General features: G+C 42.1%; 2 protein-coding genes across 4 annotated transcripts; one reads left to right on the top strand and one right to left on the bottom strand.

The window, feature by feature from the left end:
• Positions 1-165: 165 nt before the first annotated feature.
• On the bottom strand, positions 166-14,303 carry LOC140588308 (uncharacterized). Of its 3 annotated transcripts, none has more exons than XM_072710269.1 (9): positions 14,076-14,303; positions 8,866-9,068; positions 8,578-8,682; positions 6,204-6,299; positions 5,718-5,828; positions 5,105-5,228; positions 3,278-3,707; positions 3,127-3,185; positions 166-2,463 (listed from the first exon to the last, which is right to left on the bottom strand). In XM_072710269.1, the coding sequence occupies exons 1-9, from the start codon at positions 14,269-14,271 to the stop codon at positions 1,067-1,069; spliced, it is 2,721 nt and encodes a 906-aa protein (XP_072566370.1). In that variant the 5' UTR covers positions 14,272-14,303; the 3' UTR covers positions 166-1,066. The 3 variants fall into 3 exon arrangements, with proteins under 3 accessions (XP_072566370.1, XP_072566369.1, XP_072566371.1); XM_072710268.1 differs by having other exon boundaries at positions 166-2,466; XM_072710270.1 differs by lacking the exon at positions 14,076-14,303 and adding an exon at positions 10,564-10,805 and having other exon boundaries at positions 166-2,466.
• Positions 13,546-23,731, top strand: LOC111838796 (uncharacterized). The gene is made up of 8 exons (XM_023802126.2): positions 13,546-13,714; positions 15,297-15,660; positions 16,519-16,659; positions 17,204-18,064; positions 18,219-19,187; positions 21,271-22,041; positions 22,508-22,540; positions 23,062-23,731. The coding sequence occupies exons 2-8, from the start codon at positions 15,363-15,365 to the stop codon at positions 23,109-23,111; spliced, it is 3,123 nt and encodes a 1,040-aa protein (XP_023657894.2). The 5' UTR covers positions 13,546-13,714; positions 15,297-15,362; the 3' UTR covers positions 23,112-23,731.
• The last annotated feature ends 873 nt before the right edge of the window (positions 23,732-24,604 follow it).

The raw sequence follows: 24,604 nt of genomic DNA on the forward strand, positions 1-24,604 counted from the left end.
TACATTGTGTTTGTGTAGCACTGGAACAATGTACTAAAATTGTGAGATGCCGTAGTATCTATTACTTATATTGAAAAAGACATGTCTATTGGGAAGCGGAAAATCTCACACGCCAACACTGAAGCCACTGGACACACACACACACACACACACACAGTACAAAAATTAATTTCCCTGGTGTTTATTTTTCAAGCACCGATGCTGCTGCTGTATTGGAGGAGCACTTGAGGGTTGTGACAGTAGTTACTCTTTCGGCTACACCCCGCAAGAGGACAACCGCAGTGTCTGCTTTGAAAGTATTGATATCGGATCACCAGGGTGACATCGACACGAGCCTGAGCCTCAAATCATCATCTCCTCCATCATCATCAAACACTAGCATGAGTCAAAGATGGTCCAGAAGTTTTGGGGGGAAAAAAATCATTACCGAGCCATGCCATGTACAAAACAGGAATTTACAATCATGACTGTAACGAGTCTTAAAACAGTCACGCTTTCTAACAGCTGTCAAAATACAAAAACCTATTGTGATCAAACTTTCAACTTCAATCAGAACCTCTGCACACAAATTAGTAGAAATTATTTTCTGTGAGTCTTAATTTATGATTATGCAACTTTATCAGCATTATAAAAAGTGAGAATGGATTACGTTATGCCATATTTTGTATTAACATTTACACTTATTCACTCAGTTTATACCTTGCCTTCGAAGTAGCAAAAAAAAACATTCTGTGGGGAAAAAAAAAGATTAAATGCTAACCAAGGAATTAGGGAACAATCACTCATATAAGGGAACATATCAATTCGATTTTATTACGTTGATCTCACCTGGCTAATGACTAATGACTACAAATGTACAATATTGTTTTATGCAATCTGATTACCTTTAACAATGTTTATAGTCTTTTACTTTGTCCATGTAATATAGAATAAATTTCAGATGTGGCAGAATGTTGTTATTTAAAACACTCATACACACATACATTCTCTCTCACACACACACACACACACACACACACACACACACACACACACACACACAGTAAGAGAAGCCTGGAGCAACAGCTCAGCTCTTTTCCATGTGAGTTCGCTGGTGTGTCTTCAGAAGACACAGCCGATTAAATCCCACCCCACACTCCAAGCACTGAAATGGCCTGTCTGCACTGTGGACCTCCATGTGTCTTTTCAGCTTGGTTGAGCAGGAGAACGTCTTCCTGCAGTGGGCACAGGTGTACGGACGCTCCCTCGTGTGACTCCGCTGGTGCCGGGTCAGGTCTGAGGAAGACCTGAAGCTTTTCTCGCACCGGGGGCAGCTGTAGGGCCGCTCGCCCGTGTGGGAGCGGTGGTGTAATAGAAGCTCTCTGGAAGACAGGAAGGTCTTCCCACACTGGGAGCACACATACGGCCTCTGACCTGTGTGGATGAGCTGGTGCCGGGACAGGGCGGTGGACTTGGCGAAGCACTTGGAACAGTGGGAGCAGCAGTAGGGCCGCTCGCCGGTGTGTGTCCGCCAGTGCTCGTTCAGGGTGCGCTTTGTCTTAAAGCTCTTGCCGCACTCGCTGCAGAGGTATGGCCGGTCTTCCGTGTGACACTTGTGGTGCTTTGAGAGCTCACCTGAGGAGAGGAAGGTTTTGTCACACTGGGAGCAGCGGTATGGCCTCTCCCCAGTGTGGATGCGCTGGTGCCGGATGAGGATGGAGAGTTGGGTGAAGCTCTTCTGGCAGTGGGGGCAGAGGAAGGGCCGCTCGCCTGTGTGGGTGCGCTTGTGCTTAGCTAGGATCCACAGCTGGGTGAAGCTCTTGTCGCACTCAGCACAGCGGTGCGGACGCTCGCCGCTGTGGTTCAGCTGGTGCCGCTTCAGGTCCGACAAGCGCGTGTAACCCTTCTCGCACTGCGAGCACCGGTACTGCCTCCGGATGGCGTGTGTCTGCTTATGCCTGGCCAGCTCTGATGGGGAGGCGAAGTCCTTGGCACAGAGCGAGCAGCGGTGTGGGCAGTCACCCCTGTGAGAGCGCTTACGGTGCAGACTCAGGAAGCCCAGCTGCGTGAAGCTCTTCCCACACTGGGAGCACTGGAAGGGTCGCTCACCCGTGTGTGTGCGCTCATGCCTCGCTCTGTCCCATGAGTTCTTGAAACTCTTCTCACACTGGCCGCAGGGAAACGGCCGCTCACCCGTGTGGATCTGCTGGTGCCGGGCGAGGTCTGAGCGTGACCGGAAGTTCTTCCCGCACTGGGGGCAGGTGTGGGACTTGGAGGTCCCTGTGCGGGTCTGTGTGGGACCCTGAACATCCTGGGGGCTCTCTGCTTCCTGGGTCTTGGCTTTAGGGTCTTCAGACCTCAGGAGTTTGTCATATTCCTCTGGGTGCTCTCTTTCAATGTGCCGATGCAGGTGCATTTCCTTGGCGTGGACGAAAGGGCACATGGCACACGCAAAGACCACTGATGAGAGCTCCACAGTGCCATCTGCTGGACAAGAGAGAAACCATAATCTCTTAAAAGGCCAGACCAGACCCTTGAGAAGACAGCTTTCTACTGCTGTTAAGTGAAACATCTGTAATTTCTTGAATTGTTTCAACTTTTGAAAGCAGCAGTGGGCAATCTTATCAAAGATTGGATGTGTATGTATGAAAGGGCCGGTGTGTATGCAGGTTTTTGTTGAAACCCAGGTGTAAGGGCTCTTCAACCAATCAGTCCTATAATTAGTAAACTAATTAGGATGTTCCAGCGAAAACCTGCATATACAATGGCCCTTTCTGGATAAGACTGCCCACCTTTGGTTTAAAGAGTATAGATTTAAATTCAAATATACATTTACGTCGAAAGAAACAAATCCATCCCTCTGCAAACTCAGCGGAATTAAGCTAGCCAGAAATGCAACCTGCCTTTGATATTTGGATGGCAAACAGCTACATTTAACCTCAACGGGGGTTTGTGGACATGTGTGGAAACCCTAATGTGACTATTTTACCAAAGAAGTAATAATCCAAGAATACAGGGGCCTCACTTGGACTCAGAGTCAGGGATTAATGAGGAAATTCCACCACTGCCAGTATTCTGCTGAGAGTGTGTAGATACAGTGGTGAAGTAAGAGATAACCTATGGGGGGCTAGCAGGGTTTCCCCTCACCTGTTTTCTGTTTCATCTGCAGATTCAAAGCTGATTCACTTGAGGGCTCAGTGCTGATCCTGAAAATAAAAGCACACAGATGCAGGGTGTCTCAATGCCACAGCGCCATGCCGAGGTCCTCCAGAGCCTCAATGTGTCTGCTGTCTCTTACCTATCCTCTAGCGACTCTGCCAGCTCCCCCATGGCTTTTTCCTCTTTCTTCAGCTCTGAGGGACCCAAGCTCAAGCTACAGCTTATCTGGGGACAGTGAACTGCTCCATTTCCTCCTCTCCGACTGATATTTTGATCTTGCTCACTATGACCATCTCCATCTTCTGCCCCCTCTTCTGTACCAGTATCTACGCCCCCGGCTCCATTTTCATCTTGGTCCGCACTGGTTCTCAGTTCCACCTCAGCATAATCAGTGCTCTCCATCACAGTCTCTATCTCCACTTCTTCGCTCACTGAAGAGGGACTTAAAAAGCTGATGGAGTCATGTATCGTTTCAGCCTGGATATCAGGATCTATCTGCTTAGCAGCAAACACCACTCTGACTAAGGGCGGAGAGGTGAGCACGCAGTCATCCACGGTGGGGATGGTCGCTAAGGGAGACAAAAATAGGTGTCATAACCAGCATAACCAACTCTACCAGTCCATGTAAATGATGCTTCTTTCGAAAGATGAGGGAAACGCCGCGTCAATAAAAACATGAGCAGACTAGTGTAGCAAGTCCAAATCACTGGGGCGCTAACTGGATCAACTGGTTATTGAAGCTGGGCCGAAGGACAGATCCACACATGAAAAGTTAGACTGTATATTAACATTTTTGCCTTGAAAACTGATCTATTGGCATCATCCTCAAGATCACTGTGAGGGACCAGCAAGCAGACTCAGGGGCACAGAATTAGTTACTAACCAAAAACTTTACTGAAAATCGAAAAATCATCAAAATACAAAAAGCATATCCAACAAAGGAAAATCCAGGGCCCAATAAAATGAGGTCAACCAAACAGAATGAAACCAAAATTAAAGCAAAGCATAACCCAACCTACACTGAACATAACTGACCTAACAAATAACACACTGGGGAAACATATATACTGGGTGATCAATCCAGCAACACACACAAGGGGGGAACACTACCATAACATTTATACCTACATGCCACTAACTAAATAAACCCCATAACATATTGAGCCCATAAAATTATACAAATAATTTTATAAAGAAAAACCTAAATCAAAAAATGTTAACAAAGAAATAACAAACAACTATGCCACAACCCAGCTCCTCATCCCCCTACTGTGGGCACCTGTTGGTACTGCCAATGGGGATTAAAAGGGAACCATGACCATCCAGGCCGTTTGTCCGTCGGACCAATAAAATGCATGCACCACTTCCCGTTTCACCCCAGGTAACTGCAACATGTTGTTGTGGCCATCTCAGGCCATCACAATCACTATTTGCAGTGTTGTTGCATTTCTAACTGCTGTTATAACACTTTTACATTTATATTTTCATATTTATCTAGATAATAAATCTTGGTAAGACTACAGTTAATACCCACAGTATGCTGGAGCAGAATTTAGATTCCATGAAAATATGAAGATTTTATATGCTTTTCAATAAGTGTTCACATAACAGAACTCAGCTAATCTGCAGAATACATAATCAATGTCAGTATATTATAACCATGGAACAGATGGACTTTGGATTTTTACAGTAAGTTTCTAAAAACTGGTAAAATGGTTAATAATTGGCAAACAGAATTATGACACATTCCAATTGGTACCATAAAGAAAATAGGCCACTGTCCAGATAACAGAAGCATTCAAGAACAAACTACAACCAAACTGCAACATATATAGGAAGTGTTGCAGCTGTATAAATATCAAATAAAATATCTACCGGTAAACACTAAAGTTTTTTCTGCACTATAGTGATTGTAGCTAAAGAAAACAAGGGCTTGCTCGTTATACTGTACATTTGGTAATCCTACCATTTGTCTCCAAGTGTCCATAACATTTGTAGTGCTGGAGCATGGTCTTCAGCTGCTGTGGCTGAGATATGGATTGCACACATTCCTCCAAGACTGAGGGGGCAGTGCTGAGCCAGGAAACAGTCTGACAGAATAGGGTGGAATCATGTTTATCCATGTTTGAGGCTTACAAGAGCACTGAATGGTGGGTTTTACAATTACCATGTCTTTCCCATGACAAAAAATGAAGACATTAGCCCTAATACAAGGAACCATCAGGACCAGAGACTGACATTTTATGCCTGTGTTCACATACAAACAGCAAGAGCCTTGTAGAAGGATATTTTACACAGTATTATTTGTATAATTTCCTCTTCTCGATTGCAGTTTTTAGTACAATATTGTTATGGAAGAATATTAAGCACAGAGCTGCAATATTTACTTTTACGGGTTACATAATGTGACCAATAGCCATTGGTCTGAATTTAAATGTTAATTTAAGCGAACAGCACAAATATGCTGAATTAATGCAACATGGAAAAAAATAATAAACTGAGTAATTCTTTTGATAGTACTCAGCTTTATTGTTGCATATGTTCATATACCCTGAGAATCTTGGATACTGCACTTGTACCTGTTCAAGATCTGGTACTGGGAGGAGCTGCTCCAGCCTGGAGAGGAGCTCCCACACCAGGATTTGCAGGGCCATGTCATACTTGGGTCCATACTCCACTGGGAACACCTCCTGATGCAGAGAGACAGAGAGAAAGGAATGTGTGTGAATATAATAGTGGAAAGTGAATATATAGTAAGAAAGGTGTTTGTTATTGTTAATGTTGATTTTTAGTTCTCTTACATCATTTTTATTTAAAAACTGCTTTACTGTATTCACAATACTGGCCTCATTTATGCATGGTAACAAATCCATTTCTAATAGAGACAAAGCAAGGCAGACCCATTTACTATCCTGAACATACACTATAAACAGCCCATTCATTTTAAGGTGAACCATACAGGTGGTTTCTTTTGATTTCTCTTTGAATAAATACTGGCAACACCTTTTACAGATTGAAAAAATGCACAACTCAGCTGTGAGCACATGACGGTGCGGCTTCCCGACCTGGAAGAAACGCTCCCTCTCTGCAGGGTCTTTCAGAAGTGTCTGAACCAGCTCCCAGAAACTGGCTCCGGACTCCTGCACCTCTGCATGAGCGCTCTGAGAAACAGAGAAAAGACCACGCGGGTCATACAGTCACATGTGACTAACCAGGAAGCAGAGCTGCATTTCAGCTACCTCCCTCTTTCAGGCAGGTCACATGGCCCTCATTTTTATGGACTAGCATAATTCTACCTTTTTTAGTAGAGGACAGATCAGTGCCATAACTAATGTCAGGTCCAGTACGAAAATCTGACTTTAAGGCTTTATAAGACCATAAAGGATCCGAGTCAGCTGCGTGATTTCACTATTGAGCCCCAGAGCAAGGCTCTCAACCGCAAATTGCTCGAGTAATAGTAGTACACCATTGTAGAAATTTTGGCAGTGAGCAATAACAAATATATTACTGTTTCTTATTACGGGTTATGATAGTGACAGCTGATAGTGACATGTATTCACATGTATATAACATATATTGTGAATCTCTAGATCACTAGATTTGGATGCAAAACCAGTGCAGGGCTCTCTCTCTCTGACATGCAGACATTTGAACCAGTGATCCAGAAGATGATCTTGAGGTGTCCTCACTACCCATTGAGCCGTGCTTTCAACATTCAAAACAAACAATGTTTTTCCTTCTGGTACTTGTGCAAAATCTATGGTTTTTAAATTCTCATCACCTGTTTAAACACAAGCCATTTCTTGAGTACAATTAATACAAAAATCTGTCTCTTGGGTTCCAATTTACTTGAGGAAATAAAGCTTAACTCTAGAAACTCCTCCTAAGTAACTTTCATCCACCATTACTCTCCTACAGCAAATATGTCAGACCAGGCAAACAATGTGAATGAAGATCCTACTAAGAAACAATGACATATGAGGACCGATTGAAAACACACCCGACACAAGGAACATCATGACTACTGCTAACTAACCTAACTGGGGCTATGGTTAGTATCCAGACAGCTCACAGAGCCTGGCACGGTGCCAGCTGAATTTAAATTCCGCTCAGAGATTCAGCATGAGCTGGACTTTTCCTCAAAAGGCAGTGTAAAGGTCAATTGTTGGAATTTTAAATTGGAATTAGGCTAAAAAGCAATACCTTATTCATGTATTTAAATGATTAATTAGAATACCATAATGCCAACAATATCAACCATATCATCCAGGAAAGGCTACTGTCCCCTGACTTGGGGACTTCTCAGCTATCCCCCAGCATTTGAATGTAGTGTTTTCTACTTGGAATTAAACATCATAAGACAAGACAAGACAAGACAAGATGAAGAGATATGAATTTTATTGAGCCCAGGAGCATAAGAACATAAGAAATTTACAAATGAGAGGGGGTCATTCGGCCCATCAAGCTCGTTTGGGGAGAACTTGACTAATAGCTCAGAGTTGTTAAAATCTTATCTAGCTCTGATTTAAAGGAACCCATGGTTTTAGCTTCCGCTACACTAGCAGGAAGACTATTCCATACTCTAACTACACACTGTGTAAAGAAGTGCTTCCTCAAATTTGTTTTAAAATGTTCTCCCACTAATTTCCACTTATGGCCACGAGTTCTAGTATTTAAACTAATATTGAAATAGCCAGTCTCCTGTGCTCAGGGCTAAACAGATTCAGCTCAGGTAACCTCTCCTCATAAGACATTCCTCTAAGACCAGGAATCATTCTTGTAGCCCTCCGTTGCACCTTTTCTAAGGCAGCAATGTCCTTCTTAAGGTATGGTGACCAAACCTGCACACAATATTCTAGGTGGGGTCTTCCGAGGGAATTATATGAATGTAACATCACCTTCCTTGACTTAAACTCCACACACCTAGAGATATAACCCAACATTCTATTAGCCTTTTTTATTGCTTCCCCACACTGGCGAGAGGGGGACATGGAAGCATCAACATACACACCGAGATCTTTCTCGTAATCAGCTACCTTTATTTCAGTGGAACCCATAAAATATCTGTACTTTATATTTCTGCTCCCTGCATGGATTACCTTACATTTATCTGTGTTAAATTTCATCTGCCAAGTATCAGCCCAGTCGTTAATTAAATCCAGATCCCGTTGTAGCCTCTCTGCTGCTAGATCAGTATCTGCTACACCACCGACCTGTATGTATTGGTGTCAATATCAGTAATGTAAATTAGGAACAATAGTGATCCTAAAATTGAACCCTGCGGTACCCCATTATGAACGCAGGCCCACTGTATAAAACATGCACAGATATAAACATAAGGCAAATAATCATTTTAATAATTTATAAAAAAGCAGACTGAAGCCTCTATATGTGTGTATTGGACTGACCGGGAAAATTGAGATTCAAGTACGTACTTACATCTGTGCACATAGAAAGTGTGGTTGGGGGCCGGATTCTGTCCAGGTGGGGCTGGATGGTCTGGAGGTCTGGCGGGTGCTGGCCACGGAACAGCTCCAGAATCAGCTAAAACAACGGGACAGAGCTGGAGGCAAACTGGAAACAGAGCTTCTTCTCAAGACCTTTAATGCTCTTCTCTTCCTCCTTGTTCTCATTCCACTGGCACAGTTAGCATTAGTCTTGCTAATTGATGAGCGAATCTGCCATAACTCTTGATAAAACATATTTACATTACATATATTTAGTCACCTTTGCTCGCAAACCAAGAATGAGTTGTGCTCTTTGTCGGTAGCTCAGCAGCTCTGGGACAGTCTCCGTGACCAAGGAGACAAACTCCTCCAGCTTCCCATAATGCATCATGTCACTTCGCTGAGCTACTTGCCACATGGCGGCAGAAAGCAGCCGTAAGGGCGGAACCAGGAGTCGAAGAGCAGAGATAGAGAGACAGGCACCTGAAATAGAAAAAAGGCTAAAAATCATAAGCTGAATACAGTGATAAAACTATGACATTCTATACTGTATAGCTGTTATATCATACACCTTGACTGACATAGATATAAGTGCAGTGGCTCTAAAAAGTATTCACCACTTTTTGACTTTTTCCAAAATATTATTGCTACAACACAAAATGGAATTCACTGGGATCTGCTCTCTAATCAATAATCTAAAATTTCAGTAAATTGTCAAATGTAAATTATTAATAAACAGAAATAAGCATGTACGGTAGAAATAAGCATGTATGAACTACCACACTTCAAGACACATCATTTAAATGTTTAAATTGAGATCTCCAGTATGTAATTAAGGTGCCACAATGCAGGTTAATAACACCTTGTCTGGGAAGGTCCCACAGTCAGTTAATGCTTTCGTTTTAAAATGCACTATCATGAACTCGAGATAACTGAAAATATATTCAAGATATGTTCCCGAAAAACACAATTCAAATGTGGGCATACCAGAAATTACAAGGACTATGAACATCTCTGGAGAGGAATCAAACTAATCATAAAGGTTTGTGTGGAGTGTGGCACACCAGCTAACTTATCAGCTTGCCACCACTGAGTATATATGCCAAGAGAACCAGCCAATGGGGACACAAAGTTGTCTATAGCAACCAAAAGAGGATTGCAGTCTGCTATGAATGAGATGGAATACACTGGTCGTGAGACAGATATCCAGTGTCTAAACGTGTGTACGCTAACTACTGATTCAGATGGGCGAATACTGATGCAATCTTTTTGTCATTTTTATATTATAGAATAGTATGTTTGCTCAAAGAAGTCACAATTTGTTTACTTTATTTAACCGCAAAATCCGGGAAAAAATCCTTCTTCGAGACACTGATTTAACCTTTGATGACCTTACACATTTTAAATCATATTCTGTGTTATTCTGCAAACCGTGTGATTAGCGGTACCTTTTTTTATCCCATACCGTGGCTAAATAATTTTGCACTAATAACTTTTACAAGTACCTACATTGCACAACAGTTAACTGCAGCAATCAATACGCAAATTTATGTTCCACTAGGTCGAATTTGGATTTGACAGTCGGTTAGTTATGATATAATCTAAACCTAATCTAAAACATGCCATCCTAAATAAAGCCTGTCAGACGGCAAAACAGAACCCTAAATTTAATCTGTCACCACTAACCACTGCATGGCTGTTCTTTACTGTATCTCATCCGCGACTGTTTGACAGTTAGCCAGCCGGCTAACCACCCAAAAACAGTGCACATAACACTACCTCAGTCGTTGCTTATCAGATTTCGCTATTGACCGTCTTACTTAACTTTTTGGATTAAAATGTTTATGACTTAGAATTAACAAGAAATGCTGTAGTTGTTTAGGGCACATGCAAACCCAGCGCTATCCACTCCCGTGTACGGCTTTGCTAGCCTGCCCCGGCTGCAAAGGTGCACCACGCTACGGAAAGCAATACACACCTGCGCCGTCTTTCTCCGGGACACTTCCCGCTTCCATCACTCTGGGTTTACTCACCAAACATGGACAAAACGGGTCGAACACCGCGAAAAAACGGACCTACCGTACCACAGCCTAAACCGACCAAAATAGAAACTAAACGGCAGAAACAAGCCGCTAGTCGCGGGGGCGCGCAGGGACGCGACGAGGATGCGCGACGACGTCGGCCGCCATGCCGCCACGTGACCGCGTTCGCTGAGACGTGAGGACTTACCCACTACAGTACTACCCGGAAAGCGCGCTGGTCGGCTGTCCGGTTCATATGTGCAGTCCTATTCGGTGTTGTCATGTGCGCTATACATATATTGAAAAATACAAATAAGCAAATGTAGCAGCGATTTACAGCACTATAAGATTCATTTATAATGCTTTCCTGAATTTCAGAAACTACATGTAACTTCTCTGTTATTAATTAGATAATGCAAAATAAACAGTGCAAAGACAGTAAACAGTGCAAATAAGTAAACATAGTTCAAACAAATTAAGAAGTACACAGCACACAAATAGAATATCTTGAAAGACAGAATATTAAGGAAACAATTGATACATCAGTAGAAGGTACAATAAAATATATAGCACTGGACTATGGCAAATATGTGATGCTTTCTTGACTTGTTATAGCTGGGGGTGGGAAGTGGCATGTTTATAATGATTTATGCTTTTACGTAGAATCTACTCCATAGGTTGCCACATGCATAGCCTATGCCATATCCTGACACCTGTAGTTACATTTCTGTGGAACTGCACGTCAGGCTACAGCATAGGGTATGTGGCAATGCCAAAATGATGACATAGATTCTACGCAGAAGTATAAATCAGTTTTTAGGAGAAGGTGTCATAGTGTCTGGTGGTAGAAGTTTGGAAGGATCTGCAGTAGCGCTTCTTAGTGCAGTGTGGTGCAATGAGCCAGTGGCTAAATGTTCCCAAATAGTGCCCCCTGGAGCGGATGGGCAGAACTGTTCATCATGTTATCCAATTTTACAAACATCCTCTTCTCTGCTACTGCCTCCAGTGGGTCCAGAGCCTGTGATGGAGCTAACCTTCTTTATGAGTTTGTTCAGGCGTTTTGCATCACCTAAACTGATGCCACTGCCACAGCATAGAAAAGCACACTGGTCACTACGGAGTGATAAAACGTACTCAGCAGTTTGCTAAACACACCAAATGACCAAGGCCTCCTCAGATAGTAGAGTCTGCTCTGGCCCTTCTTGCACAGCACCACTGTGTTATCTGCCCAGTCCAGTCTGCTGTTCAGGTCAACGCCAGGTATTTGTAGTACTGCACCACCTCCCTGTCACCAACTCCTTTGCTTTGCTGATGTTGAACTGCAGGTTGTTTTTCCTGCACCACAAGACAAAGTCCTTTACAAAAGTCCTCTGTACTCTTATTCATGTCTGTTGCTAATCCTACAATGGAGGAGAACTTCAGTAGATGGCAAGAGCTAGTGTTGTACTGGAAGTCCAACACATAGAGGGTAAACAGGAAGGGAAACCAGTTCCTTGAGGTGGCCCAGTGTTGCTCACCACCATCCCCAGGAGACTGTAGGAGCATCAAGCTGCACTGTTCAGAGGCTGGACTGCATTAAGAAGCCAAAGTAGATGATCCTGACTTTGTCTAGGTGGGAGTAGCCTCTGTGGAGCATGTGGATCACAACACCTTCCACATCTGTGTGTGCCTGGTGGGCAAACTGCAGGGGAAGGAATCGTAGTGGTCTGCTTCGGCATTATACCTGGCAGAACTAGCTTGCCTGCTCCAGTTTCATTGTATATATTATCCATAATAAATAACATCTAATGTTATGTTATGGTTCTATGTTAAGGTATAATATAATATAATATCCATTTGGAACCATTTACAGATTCAATGACCGTGGAGCTGTGGAAGTATTTTAGATTCTTTATGGAATGGCTTAATCAATAACAATGCCACTGCTATATGTTTTATAATTTTATTTTAGGATTACATGCCTGTGATATCCATTACCTATTGGAGTGCTTACTCCAAGCATAATGTTCAAATGAGATACTTTGCGTGTACATTCAAATAATTTAGTTTAATCGGCTTATTTCTCTGGGACTATCAATCACATTAAATACACACAGGACACCATCATAATGCAGCAGAGTGTTCATATGGGGCACTACCCATATGAAAAAAACAGCATGGTTCATATAAGGTTAGCAAGCATTTTTCTTATTTGAATTATATATGACAATGCCTGATGCTTTTTATATGTACACTACAAGTCAGTGTTTTATCTTGTATGATTATGGCCACCTTCATACCAAAAAACACACTTCACATGTAAGGCACTCAAGGAAAAAGCCTATAGAAAAATATAAAACCATATATAATATATAAATATATAATACCATATGTGAAAACAGATATAGCTTTAGTAGGAAATACATGTTTATTGCTTGTTCTCTCTTAATATTTTATGTTGTTTTTTATGTTGATTTTATACTAATGAAAAACATTTATGACCTCTTACCATTCAGTTGGTTTAATTAGACATGAGAACATTCAGTGAGATTAATTTAGCCATGTTATGTTATCAGGACACAAAGTGAATGCATTCACTGAAAAAAAAGTGTGTATATATATATATATATATATATATATATATATATATATATATATATATATATATATATATATATATATATATGCGCGCATTCTAGGGAACTACTGTCCCTAATTCAGATGAGTTAATCCAAAGCATTATGCACAAAAACTAATACGTAATGACAAAACATGATTTTAATATGCACTGTAGCCTACATCAATGTTGAACTGATATGTTTGAGGGTGTTATGCACCTTCTGCCACACTTGCAAAACCGGGTCTGCTTTGGGGTACAACTATTCATACGTCCTTATAGAAAAGAAGTATTTACGTTTGGACTAAACCGCAACGGACGTCTTTTAAATCGTTAAAATTGATTTTAAATGTAAATACTGATTGATACGACTAACAGATACATACAGCAGAGTGGTGCGGTGGAATCATTATGTTTATTATTAATGTTTTCTAATTATTTGTCTAATACGTAATGAACTACGATGAATAACTAAAACATCGACAAGGTTGAAAGCGATTGCAGCTACATAGGTACGTTTCTTTATATATTGTGGACCTTACAATCTTAGTTAACCAAACTTAACTTTACAGCGACTATCACTACTGGAAAATAATATCGTGTAGGTTTACTAACTGACGGATTATAGTTTACGGTATGTTTAGGCCACTTAAAATTAATAAATTGTTTTACATGACTCAAACTTCTAAAATATTGGTGAGTAGGGGATTTTATATTTTATATTTTTAGCGAAAAGACGAACGGCAACAGAGATATACTAAAACTACAAAATTAAACTTTATTCTGTCAGTGTCTCAACATTTTAAACTCTCAACGGTGCAAACAATAAAAAGTGAAAAAATCCGAGGCTGACATTCAAGATTTTTCACTTACGGCAGCCAGTTTGAGAGAAACACAAGATGATTTCAAACGACGTACGTGCGTATTGACGATGGCGCACGTGCGTATTGACGATCTCTGCGTATTGACAATCTCTGAGAGTTTTTGAGGTGAAAAAAACGGATTTTTTGAAGAATATAAAATATAAAAAAAATCGAGGCGGCACCAAAAAATTGAGGCGGGCGGCCATGTAAAACAATTTATTAATTTTAAGTGGCCTTAGCGTTGAACAGTAAAATCCAAGATTGCCAGCTCTCAGGCATTTGGCGTCACAATCACGCTTTCAGACTCACGCTCCCAACCCAGGAGAAATCTTACGGCAAATTTATATTATTCTATTATAAAACTAAAATTAGCTGGGGTAGTTTGCAAACTCTACAGACTATTTGCAAGTTAAGAATACTGTTACACATATCTAAATTAGTGTACGGACTTGTCTCTAATTGAAAATACCACGCCAGCCAGCTGTCCAAATTTGGTGACACTGGTCAAATCAGCGATAGACATTTATATTTTGCCCAAGGGCGTCGGTTTGGTTTCAATATTTTTAATACCTTGTCAGAAAAAATGTACCAAAATATACCTTTGAAGGTACAATTACTTGTCACTGGTGCTGTGCCCTCAAGGGTCTTCCATTTGTACACTTCCAATTGTACTCTGAGTAACATTTTTGTAACATTTGGGATACGTTAATGATGTTTGTACCTTTGGGACCAAAACTGTACCAGGGCTGCAGCCTTTTTCTGACAATGTAGGGACCAAATCAGCCAGAACCTCCACTCCCCTAAACACATGTACACACTACTCCCACAGTATTGGCAGGGACATGTCCCTACCATCCATATCCAAATCTATGCCTTTGGTTTTGACCTAGCAAATCATTTGCTGCTGTGTCCTTTGTGTACTGATATCAGTGAAGATTTGCCATAAGGGCTGAGTCCGATACGAGCGACTCAATGTTAATGCAGGGTAAAATACTTTTAATGTGTTAAAATTGAAATTTAACACTTATTTTATCACATTCACATTGGGTTATTTCTACTCTTCTTAATATCACTATTGTTAATGAAGATGTTTTAAATGGGTAATTTAATATTCTGGTAGTTCTGTAGTAATTTCATTTGTTTTAATGTTTTACTATGTACCCACTGATTGAGAAAAAAAAAAATCAGGCATCATTAAAAGTGAATTTTACTTATTGTTACTTTTTTTCAGTTGACAGACTGGTGAAATAATTGAACAAGCCTAATATATCAGGGGACTCATCGAGTCTATCTGCATATGATAGTGGGAGGAGGAGCTGCGGCGCAAAAAGTCAGACACCAACCCCGTGCCAGTAGAATGGATATGCAAGCAGAAGACGATCAGTGCAAAGTCAAAAGCAGTGCTTTTGGTAATGGAGATGTAGACCAAAAAAGACAATACAAATATGTTGAAAAGAATGAGAAAGTTCTTTGTGAACTGGAGATGCCAGCAGGCAAACAAACAGCCCATGTTGTGCTGGTGAAGCATCGGGAAGATCCCCAGAAGGGCCATGAAGACATGTGTTCTGTGGACAAACAAGCTGTGATGAAATCTGGTAAATATCAGGATGCAGTGGCAATTACAAAACTCTCATTTAACTCGGAAGGCCATTCTGACCAGTGTATGTTACATTCGACTGAAAAGATTACCATTAGTCATTTTCCACTGATAAATACTAAATGTTACCCTGCTTCTGAGATTCTTACTGAACAAACTGCCCCAGAGTCCACCGATGAATCTGGAAATTGTGAAGCCTGCATGGATGAGCCTGGGATAAAGCCTACTGAGGACTTTCTAAGTAGACAAGGTTTTAATAACCAGCCTAAATTGCATTCTCCCTATATAATTAACAAAGAAGGTGTTAAGGATCAGTCAGTGTTGAGGTCCTCTGCTGCACTGGTGACAAAACAGGGCCATGTGTATCTGCCTATCATAATATCCATTAAACTTTGCCTTAATATCAGGGTTACAAACTGTCCCATGAGAAAGTTAACTGACAAATCTGACCATGACCATGTTGATCACCCTATGACGGAATTTACTCATGCATCACTAAATACGAAAGTCAAACCCTCCAATGATTCCATGTATGGATTTCTTAACACAGAGGATCAGAGTGAGTAAAGTATGATTAACATGACCAGTATATTATTAAATACTGAGGAGAAATCCATCCGACCTGTGCAGGAAACTAATGAAAATGATTTTGTGAGTGAGGACACTCAGATTCTTCTGATTCCCTTAGAATCAGGTAGTCAAACTGTTTTACAGTCACCTGTAAATGTTTCATATGACAAAGTCATAAAGCCTATGAAAGATCTGAGTCATCACTGTGACCATACCACTCCTGAGACTGGCCATTACGTTTTTAGTATTACAGGAGAAAATTCTGTTAAAGATACATTACTTTTAGTCTCTGCAGTGGAGTCCGATGACCAACCAAGCTGTATAAAAGGCTACATGGACCAAATTGTGCTGGAATCTTCCAAAATCAAGGAGACCAACGATCTGAAGACTAAATTACAGCCAGAAGAGCAGGAGTCTGTCAGAGCAGGTAGTTTTTGCAATAGTCAGCAGTACAAATTGGCAATTATTAGTCACTTTCTGTTTATCAGAGATACAGTGGAGTATTGAGCATGTAAAAAAAATCTTTTTACTCACAAACTGAATCAGATGAAATTGTTTAAATTGTAATTTTGATTCTTTTTAACCTGTATATGCACTACACCAGCAGGTGGCATAGTGGCCAGAGACTGCAAACTGGTAATGTCTCAAGTCCTGAAACACTTCAGCACAATATCAAATAGCATACCAGATTTAAAAAATATATTGTAATATACAGGAGTTACTTTGAAGAAATGTAGCTAAACAATAAAAAATAAAAAATAGTCAGTTAAGAATTTGTTATCTGTGTTTGAATTGATTAGCATCCCATCCATGGTGTCCTCTCCCTCTTGCCCAGTGCTTTCTTATACAGGCTCCAGGCTTGCTGTGACCCTGTGCTGGATAGTTATGAAAAATGGATGGATTTATTTAAATTCAAGGTACAACATGAACAATGGCTTAACATTATGTGTCTGTCTTTTTTAAACATCTAGGGAGCAATGAAGGGGAAATGAGAAGAGAAATAAAGGCAGATGCACTAAATGAAGCAACAGAGGAATGCAATCAAGATGAGGAACTAGAGGCAACTGAGAAGATAATGGCACAGGGAACTCTGCTGGCTTGGAAAGTGCTTAGGGAGAGCCTGAAAGAGCTAAGGGAGGAGGCAACAGAGGGGGTGGTTCAATTCTGTGAGGGGCTTAAGCAGAAGAACCCCATGAAACAAGGGAGCAGAGAAAAGCAAAGTATAGAGGAGAGAAGGCAACAGAGAAAATCCTGGAGTTCTGATGATATTCAAGCTATGAGAGATGAGAATGGAGAAGTAGACAGGGAGAGGGATGATGGCTGGGAAGAGACAGACAGGAGTCTTGATCAGAAATGGTTGTCAGATAAAGGCAGGACAGAAGTCATCCAGACCAAGTCCCGCTTTTCTGGCTTCTTTCAGAACAAGCTGGCCAACAACAGATGGAGGGGCCTCTCGAGAACCAAGAAGAGCACCTTAGAGCATCGAGAGCTTATTATGGAAAGGAGCCGCTTCATTCACTGTCAGTGGTGCCTGCGTAGGCAGAGTATGTGCTCCACCCAGCTCACCATGGAACAAGGGCAAAGTGGGGAAGCAGGTGAAAGTGAAGGGAAAGGAGCCCGAGAACCTGGAAATCACAAGTGGAACCTCAGAAATAAGGAGAAGGGAGAAGAGGAGGAACCGGAGGAAAATGAGGAACATAAGGGACAGAAATGGCTGGGTAAAAGCAAGGATGAGCCTGGGAAGGAAAGCATGCATAAAAAAATAATGCAGAGGAGAGACATAAAAGTCATTACGACAAAAACCACTGGAGTGGTAGGGACTAAAATTAAAGGTCAGCATAGTAAATTACGGTAGGAGTATCTCTACAGTTTTGAATATGTGATAGATCTTCTTTAAAGATATTCTTTAAAAAATTATATTTAAACATGCTTGTATTTTTTGTGTAATATCTTATTCAAAGATGGTTTGTTTTGACTCACCTTTAGGGATCACAGAGATTGAGAAAAATAAACAGACAGAAAATACAACTGGAAAAGCAGAGCTGAAAAAAGACACTGCTGTAAAAGCTGACCAGAAAGCAAACATGGCACGGGAGAAACAAACAGGGGAACCAAAAAACCAAAAAAAATCAGAGAATTGGCTGAAGAAAGTGGAGTATGGCATCACCTTGGGAGGGTCCTTTTATATTGTAGAAGGGAGAGAGGGTGAAAAGATGACAATAGGTCCTTGTACAGGGCACCCAGATACCACTAGGGAACAAAAATCACAGTCAGAGTGCCACAGATCTACAAAGGACACGATGGAGGTGATGGTGAGAGAGGCACAAGTGAGAGCTATAGAACAGGTTAAATCCAGTCAAAGCTTTGATGGAACTCAAAGGTCAAAGGAAACAGGCAGTCAAGACTATCTCAGCGATAGTATGGATAGTAAAGCAAAGGGCAGGGCAGTGGAGGGAAAGAAAGAAGAGGGGAGTTCTTCAAGGAAAGGAGTCCCAGAAAATACGGGAAATGGACCAGAGAGCCGAGGTGGTCCACCAGACATGAACCCAAAAGGAAGGGATGGGGTTCATTTAAAAGCAGTGGAGAGGAGGGACAGGATGGTGGACTGGTGCAGCTGTAGTGAGGTTCCAGATACAACATCTGGACATGGTGTCCCCAGACATACAGAACATAATTACCTTGTTAATAAACAGCGATTTGTGAAGAAAAAGGCACAGGAATGTCAGATTGAGTATGCTGGTGTTAAACAATATACAGATGCAGGAAGGACAGGCTGGAGAGAATGGAGAAGGAGGAAAAACAAGAGCGAAAGAGGAGGAAACAAAATTTCCAGGGTTGTAAGCAGAGGGAAAAGTAAAGACCAGAGAGATGGAGACCAGCACTATGCACACAGATGGAAACAAAGTCCAGGAGTTGAAGCTGAAGGATACTGTGTGACTAGAAGTGGTAGAAAAGGTGAGATTTAGTAAGACTTAAAGAATTAACCTAATCACTGTCACTGGGGCCTGGAGCCCATCTAAGGCAACACAGGGCAGAAGGCTGGGGTATACCCTGGATGGGGTGCCAATCCATTGCAGGGTACATGTGCACACCCATCCAGTCATACTCTATGGTCAATAAGGAGACACCAAATAGCTTTAAAGAACGTGTAAACTTACCACACATACAGCAGATGTGTACAGCATGGAGGTGTACTGTACTGCCCACCAAAAGTTACAGTAGTAAACTATATTTGTAACAAAAGTTTATAATCTGCTTAAAAATCGAAACAACAGACATAACCCTTACATTTTTGCTAGTGGTCAGTACTGGTGCCCGTTTTTCATTTGTATATTGTACATGTTTGACTGAAAGACTCTATGCCGCCACGAGCGCAAGTATGGTGCTGACGCAGCTCCGGATTGGCTGTGTTGTTTGATTGATGTTTGGCCTGTGGGCGGGAAGCCCGCCCTCCCCTCCCCAGTTTAATGCCTTCACATCCGGCATTTCCCAGCGCTCACTTCCACCTCGCTTACGCAGTGTTGTCGCCCGCGTATCCTCCCGCCGGTCACCCATTAATACAGTCGCAATTCCGTAGGGGTAAGAGCGGAGATAAAGATGCACATCAAGACAGGTAAGAGCGCTACGCTGAGCCGTCATGGGGGTATCGTTTGCTAGGGGTCCACGTTTTGAATGAATGGCTGATTTAGTCCGGAGAAACTTTTTGTGGGAAAACCTGGGCGCGTAGCCGTATCTATGGGAGCCCGAATTAGACTCGTATATCCAGGTAGACCAAGCAATAGAGTTGTACTGACGATCTCCCAGACTTGTCACCGGTCCGGCCGGGATGGCTCGCCTCGCTGCCGCTTGCGCGTGAGGCGCATGTTAGCATATTAGCCACACGGTCGACGGAGCCCATGGTTTAACCCGTGATAGCAAGTTTTCTTTCGTTCCCGTTTTTAAACCGGGTTAACTTCGTCTGATGTTAACAGCCGGCCTTGACGTTTCGCCAATGGGCGAGCCGTCGCAGGCCGGTCGTGGTCAGATGAGCCCAGGCCTGGGCCGTGCTTCTTTTCCAGAACCATCCTGACCGTCGGCTGGCGGCGGAGGGGAGGGGGGCTGAGAGGCATAACTCGTAATGATTGAGCGCTGGCAGGCTGCAGCTAGATATAATCAACTTATAACGCAGTAGTTAATCAGTCGGTTTCTTAATTACTTTTGATGGTTATATTTGGGTAGGTAGCAGTGGGTAATACTGTTAATATTTTTTGAAAGCGGCTTCCAAACCCAGGAAACTAGCTAGCTAACTGCAAGTCAGCTGACCTTGCTGCGTTACTGTATCCAAGTATAAAGTTTATCATTGACAAAATCCATGAGTTGGTTGCCTGTTTGCTTGTTTGGGTTCAACTAGGCAACTACCGGCACTGAGGCTTTCCCAAGTTGGACTAGTTACGTGACTGGTTAAGCTTATTTAGTCGGTTGCGTAAAGTGTGTCGTCATCACGTGTCGAGCAATCTCCCGGCTGCGCGCAGTCACCTGGCCGGCGGGGCTGCTGGCTACTTTGACGTGGCGCTTGTTCGGCCCGATCGCATGGTGTTTTGTTTGAGCCTTCAGCTTTATGCTGCGAAGTTTTTGAAGGGTCTTTTTAACCTTCTGTATCCTCAGATCTATTAGCACGGAGTTCTCCGTAAGTCCCATTGATTGGCAGTAGTGCTTTTAAATGACAGACTTGATGTCTCAATCTTGCATTCCCCGAAGATATTTTTTCCATTTAGGTGGTGGTTGTATAAGGAAGTAAGAAGCATGCTGTTTCCTTTCTGCTTTTTAAAAATAGTTTTTACTTATATTTATGTGTGGATTTACTACTTGAAAGCTTATGAAATTTATTGTTTCCCGTTTTTTTATTTATTTTTTAAAATCATTTAGTATGATTCACAGGGGCTGTTGGAAGTATTAAACTGCTAGAATTTTTAAAGGTAGTTTTATTCTTGATGCCATTTGTCAAAATACTTTGATATAACTGTAGTGAAATTGAATTGTGCCTTTGCTATTTTTGCAGGTACATGGGAGGTCAGTGTTTGTGAATCAGATCCTCTGTGCGATACTGCTGGCCTGGTCTCACCACCTAACCCAGAGTCCCAAATCCGAAACAGACGTCTCTCGCCTGGTTCAGGCAACAGTGGTGGTGGAGGCGGCGGAGGAGGGCGAGTCAATAGGGACACATGTCAGAATTTGCCTCCCCTGTCTGAAAACCACACACACAGGTACCCATACGGCCACACCTCTACGTCTGACAGGGACAAAGAACGCAGGGGCCAGCCTCACAGCAGAAGCTTCCGGAAGGAGGCTCCAAGGGCGGGCCGGGCTACAGAGAGGGGACAGAGGGAGAGATGGGTTGAGGACAGTTTGTCGCTCCTTAAGCCTCCCCCAGCATTTCCCGTGCAGGACAGCCCTGCCAAATTGCAGCCAGCAGTCAGCTACGCGTCAAAGGTGAAGCAGGGCGGAGCGGGAAGTGTCGCAGAAGACCTGCCCGGCATTGGGGTGCTCCTACAGAACCAGTGGGGGCTAAGTTTCATCAGCGACTCCCCCCAGAATGCAGACAGCTCAGGACCCACCACACAGAATGGTCCGTCCCATGGTTCCCCCCTCATTCCTTCATTTGGTAGTGGTGTGACCGACCCCGCTGGCAACGCGTCTCTTGTCTCTGATGGGTCTGTTCCCACCGTGTCCACGCTGCCGGTGGGAAAGTGTGGGCTGGAGGCTGAGAGCCCCCCAGAGCTGTTGCTTGGTTGCCGTCATCTGGTGGAAGCACTACGCTACCACACTCAAGGTGAGAGCGGACGATCTTTTCACTGCAGTCAGGTACACGCGTTTGCTCCAATTCTTGTCAGTAGTACTTGTCTAAATGTGTTATGGTTTAAAATGTCTCCGTACTCCCCTTCTGTATTGACTATGTTGATGGCATTGTAAGTACACATTAGTCTACTTTTGTATACCACATGATTACATGCATGCACATTCATTGACTTTGCGCATCAACAACCTGTGAATGTGTGCTTGCTGGAATGAAAAAGAACTTGGTTCTTGTGTTGAAGCTGTAAAGTTTCCATGAGGCTCCATTGCCCCAATTCTTCCTTTTAGAGAAGTGATAACTGCTCAGATGTAAGGGTGCACTGCCATAAAAATCTGATTTAACATGTGAAAGGATTCAGTATGTTGCCCTGATTTGCAGTAGTCCATAGTGTGAGCACTAGGTACTAAATATGCCTATGTACTAAATATTTCTTTTCTTTCAGAGTGGGGTGCCATTTACAGACAACATGAAGAAGGTGAGGTCTCCTATCCTTTAGAAAAAGCAAACTGAACACTTTTATTCAGGACAGTTGCATTGGGTTATTATTTAAACGTGCTTGAACTCTTAATATACGACGTATGTCCAATTTTCTGCCGATCTTTCAATGCAGAGCAGTTTGTTAGAATGACTTGTGAATGAGGATTTATTTCTCTCAACTGCTTCTCTGTACTCATGAGGTTCTCATGCCATTAAGAATATTGCAGTAGACTCCAGGTCCTCTTACAGGTCCCACCAAAGTGAAGTAATGTGAATGGTTGCATGAGGCTTTAGCAAGGGATCACAGATGTTACACTTTGGTACCATCTCTAAGATGGGAAAGCTACTGCTGTTTCCTAAAAAAATTAACAGCTGCCTGCTGCTCTAAAAGCTCAAAGGTAAATTTGAGCTTTATCTTTTTGGGCTTTTTCTGTAACCAGTGTGGCCCAGTAGGTGCTTATATTTTCATGTAGTATGAAAGAATGTGCTGCAGTTCTAACTATCTTCCAACCCTTCCAGATCCTACGAAGGTCATCTGGTACAAGGACCTGTTGGACCATCCAGCTTAGCAGACCTACATAGATGATCCTGCTGTCCACACACAGATTGATACTTTTTACACATGCTTGCACTCATCACTCATTTGCAGTGAAAACACACATACAGAACCCCTTTAGACTAATTTCTTAAGACGACGTTAAAGGTGACTGGACTTCTGATGCCTTACAACAGAGCCTGCCTCAGATTGGACCTTGCTGCTCACAGCAAATTGTAACTTATTTTTTTGTGTTATGGAGATCTAATTTTAAGTCTGTTTTAATGACCTGCAGTTTTAAAGACAGCCTTGTCCCCCTCATTTATTGATGAAGCACTTTCTTCTAAATAGTGACCAAACTTTGTATTCCTTATCCAAACCTTACATAGGTTTGATTCTTAGAGCTTAACTTAAATATATATTTTTAACACTGAAAATGATCAGACATTTATTGAATTAAGCAGAATGATGTGCAGCGCTGTCCAGATCGATTCCACAGTAAAGTTTATGGCTGATGTTTGGCTTAGGTCCTCCAAGGATAATGGTTGAGAGTGTGGTCCACCATTTGAAACTACAGTACACTGGAAGAAGTTTTAGGGGAAATTTAGCAGTATTTCATAATAAAAAATGAATAAACATGTTTTTGCTTATTCATTACAGCTTAATGTTCTTTGTTCTGAAATACTTTTTCCTCTGTAAGGACTCCCATTTCTGGAATCATGACACTGACATCTGCTGCAGTTTTCTTGTATGACCTATAAGCTGGTGATCATTCACTGAAGATCCTGATTGAATTCTGTTCACTTGGGCTGGTTTGATCCTTCCTTCTGAGGTTGGTAAGGGGTTTGGAGAGCCAGAGGCAACCCGTGTGTCATTCTGCTCTCTGGGATCTGGAGTGAGCCCTGCTTTGTGTCATTCTGTGACCCCATTTGAGGCTTGTAAAGTCTAAATTCTTGTTAACCCTGTTGCTAATAAAAGTCTTAGTTTAATGTAGACCTAGATACATTCCTCCCTTTTATGAACACTGAAATATTAATTCATTTTAAAATGTCATTTTTAACTCCTAAGTAAACCGTCTACCTGTCTTCTGGTTGCGAATAGCAGTCTGGTTAGTGACAGGGCATGGAGCCTTTACGGCACACAAGGCTGCAGTATACTCTGAATGGGATGCCAGGTTGTCGTAGGGCACCTAAGTAATAATGAAGCTCATTTTGTACCTGTTTTTTTATTATTTCGGTGAGGCTCAACCCATGGGAAATATTTTTTAGGACAAACTCAACTGATTTTTTTTTTCACATGCATTGTCAGATAACACAGTTTTGTTATAAAGGACTGAATAAAGATTTGAAATCCCAAGATATCTTTGGTTTGACCTTAATTGTGCAAAGCTAATCAAGGCAGGGCTTCACTGGGAATGATACCAGCATAATCGAAATGTCTCTGGGCTTAAAAGTGCGACCCCTAGTGTGAGTAAAGGGGAATGTAAATTCTCGCTCTCACCACTGTAGATTGGTTTTTGGTTCCCTC

This window comes from Paramormyrops kingsleyae, chromosome 3 (genome assembly GCF_048594095.1).
Source record: "Paramormyrops kingsleyae isolate MSU_618 chromosome 3, PKINGS_0.4, whole genome shotgun sequence".
Lineage (NCBI taxonomy): Eukaryota > Metazoa > Chordata > Actinopteri > Osteoglossiformes > Mormyridae > Paramormyrops > Paramormyrops kingsleyae.

Coding starts and splice junctions, on each gene's coding strand:
- LOC140588308 (XM_072710268.1), bottom strand. CDS start 14,271: ATGGCCGCCCGCCTCAATTTTTTGGTGCCGCCTCGATTTTTTTTATAT. Junction 5,829..6,203: donor AGAGGGAGCGTTTCTTCCAG/GTCGGGAAGCCG, acceptor TCTCTGCATCAG/GAGGTGTTCCCAGTGGAGTA. Junction 3,186..3,277: donor GCAGAGTCGCTAGAGGATAG/GTAAGAGACAGC, acceptor TTTTATTTTCAG/GATCAGCACTGAGCCCTCAA.
- LOC111838796 (XM_023802126.2), top strand. CDS start 15,363: ATGATAGTGGGAGGAGGAGCTGCGGCGCAAAAAGTCAGACACCAACCC. Junction 18,065..18,218: donor GGTAGGGACTAAAATTAAAG/GTCAGCATAGTA, acceptor ACTCACCTTTAG/GGATCACAGAGATTGAGAAA. Junction 22,042..22,507: donor ACTACGCTACCACACTCAAG/GTGAGAGCGGAC, acceptor CTTTTCTTTCAG/AGTGGGGTGCCATTTACAGA.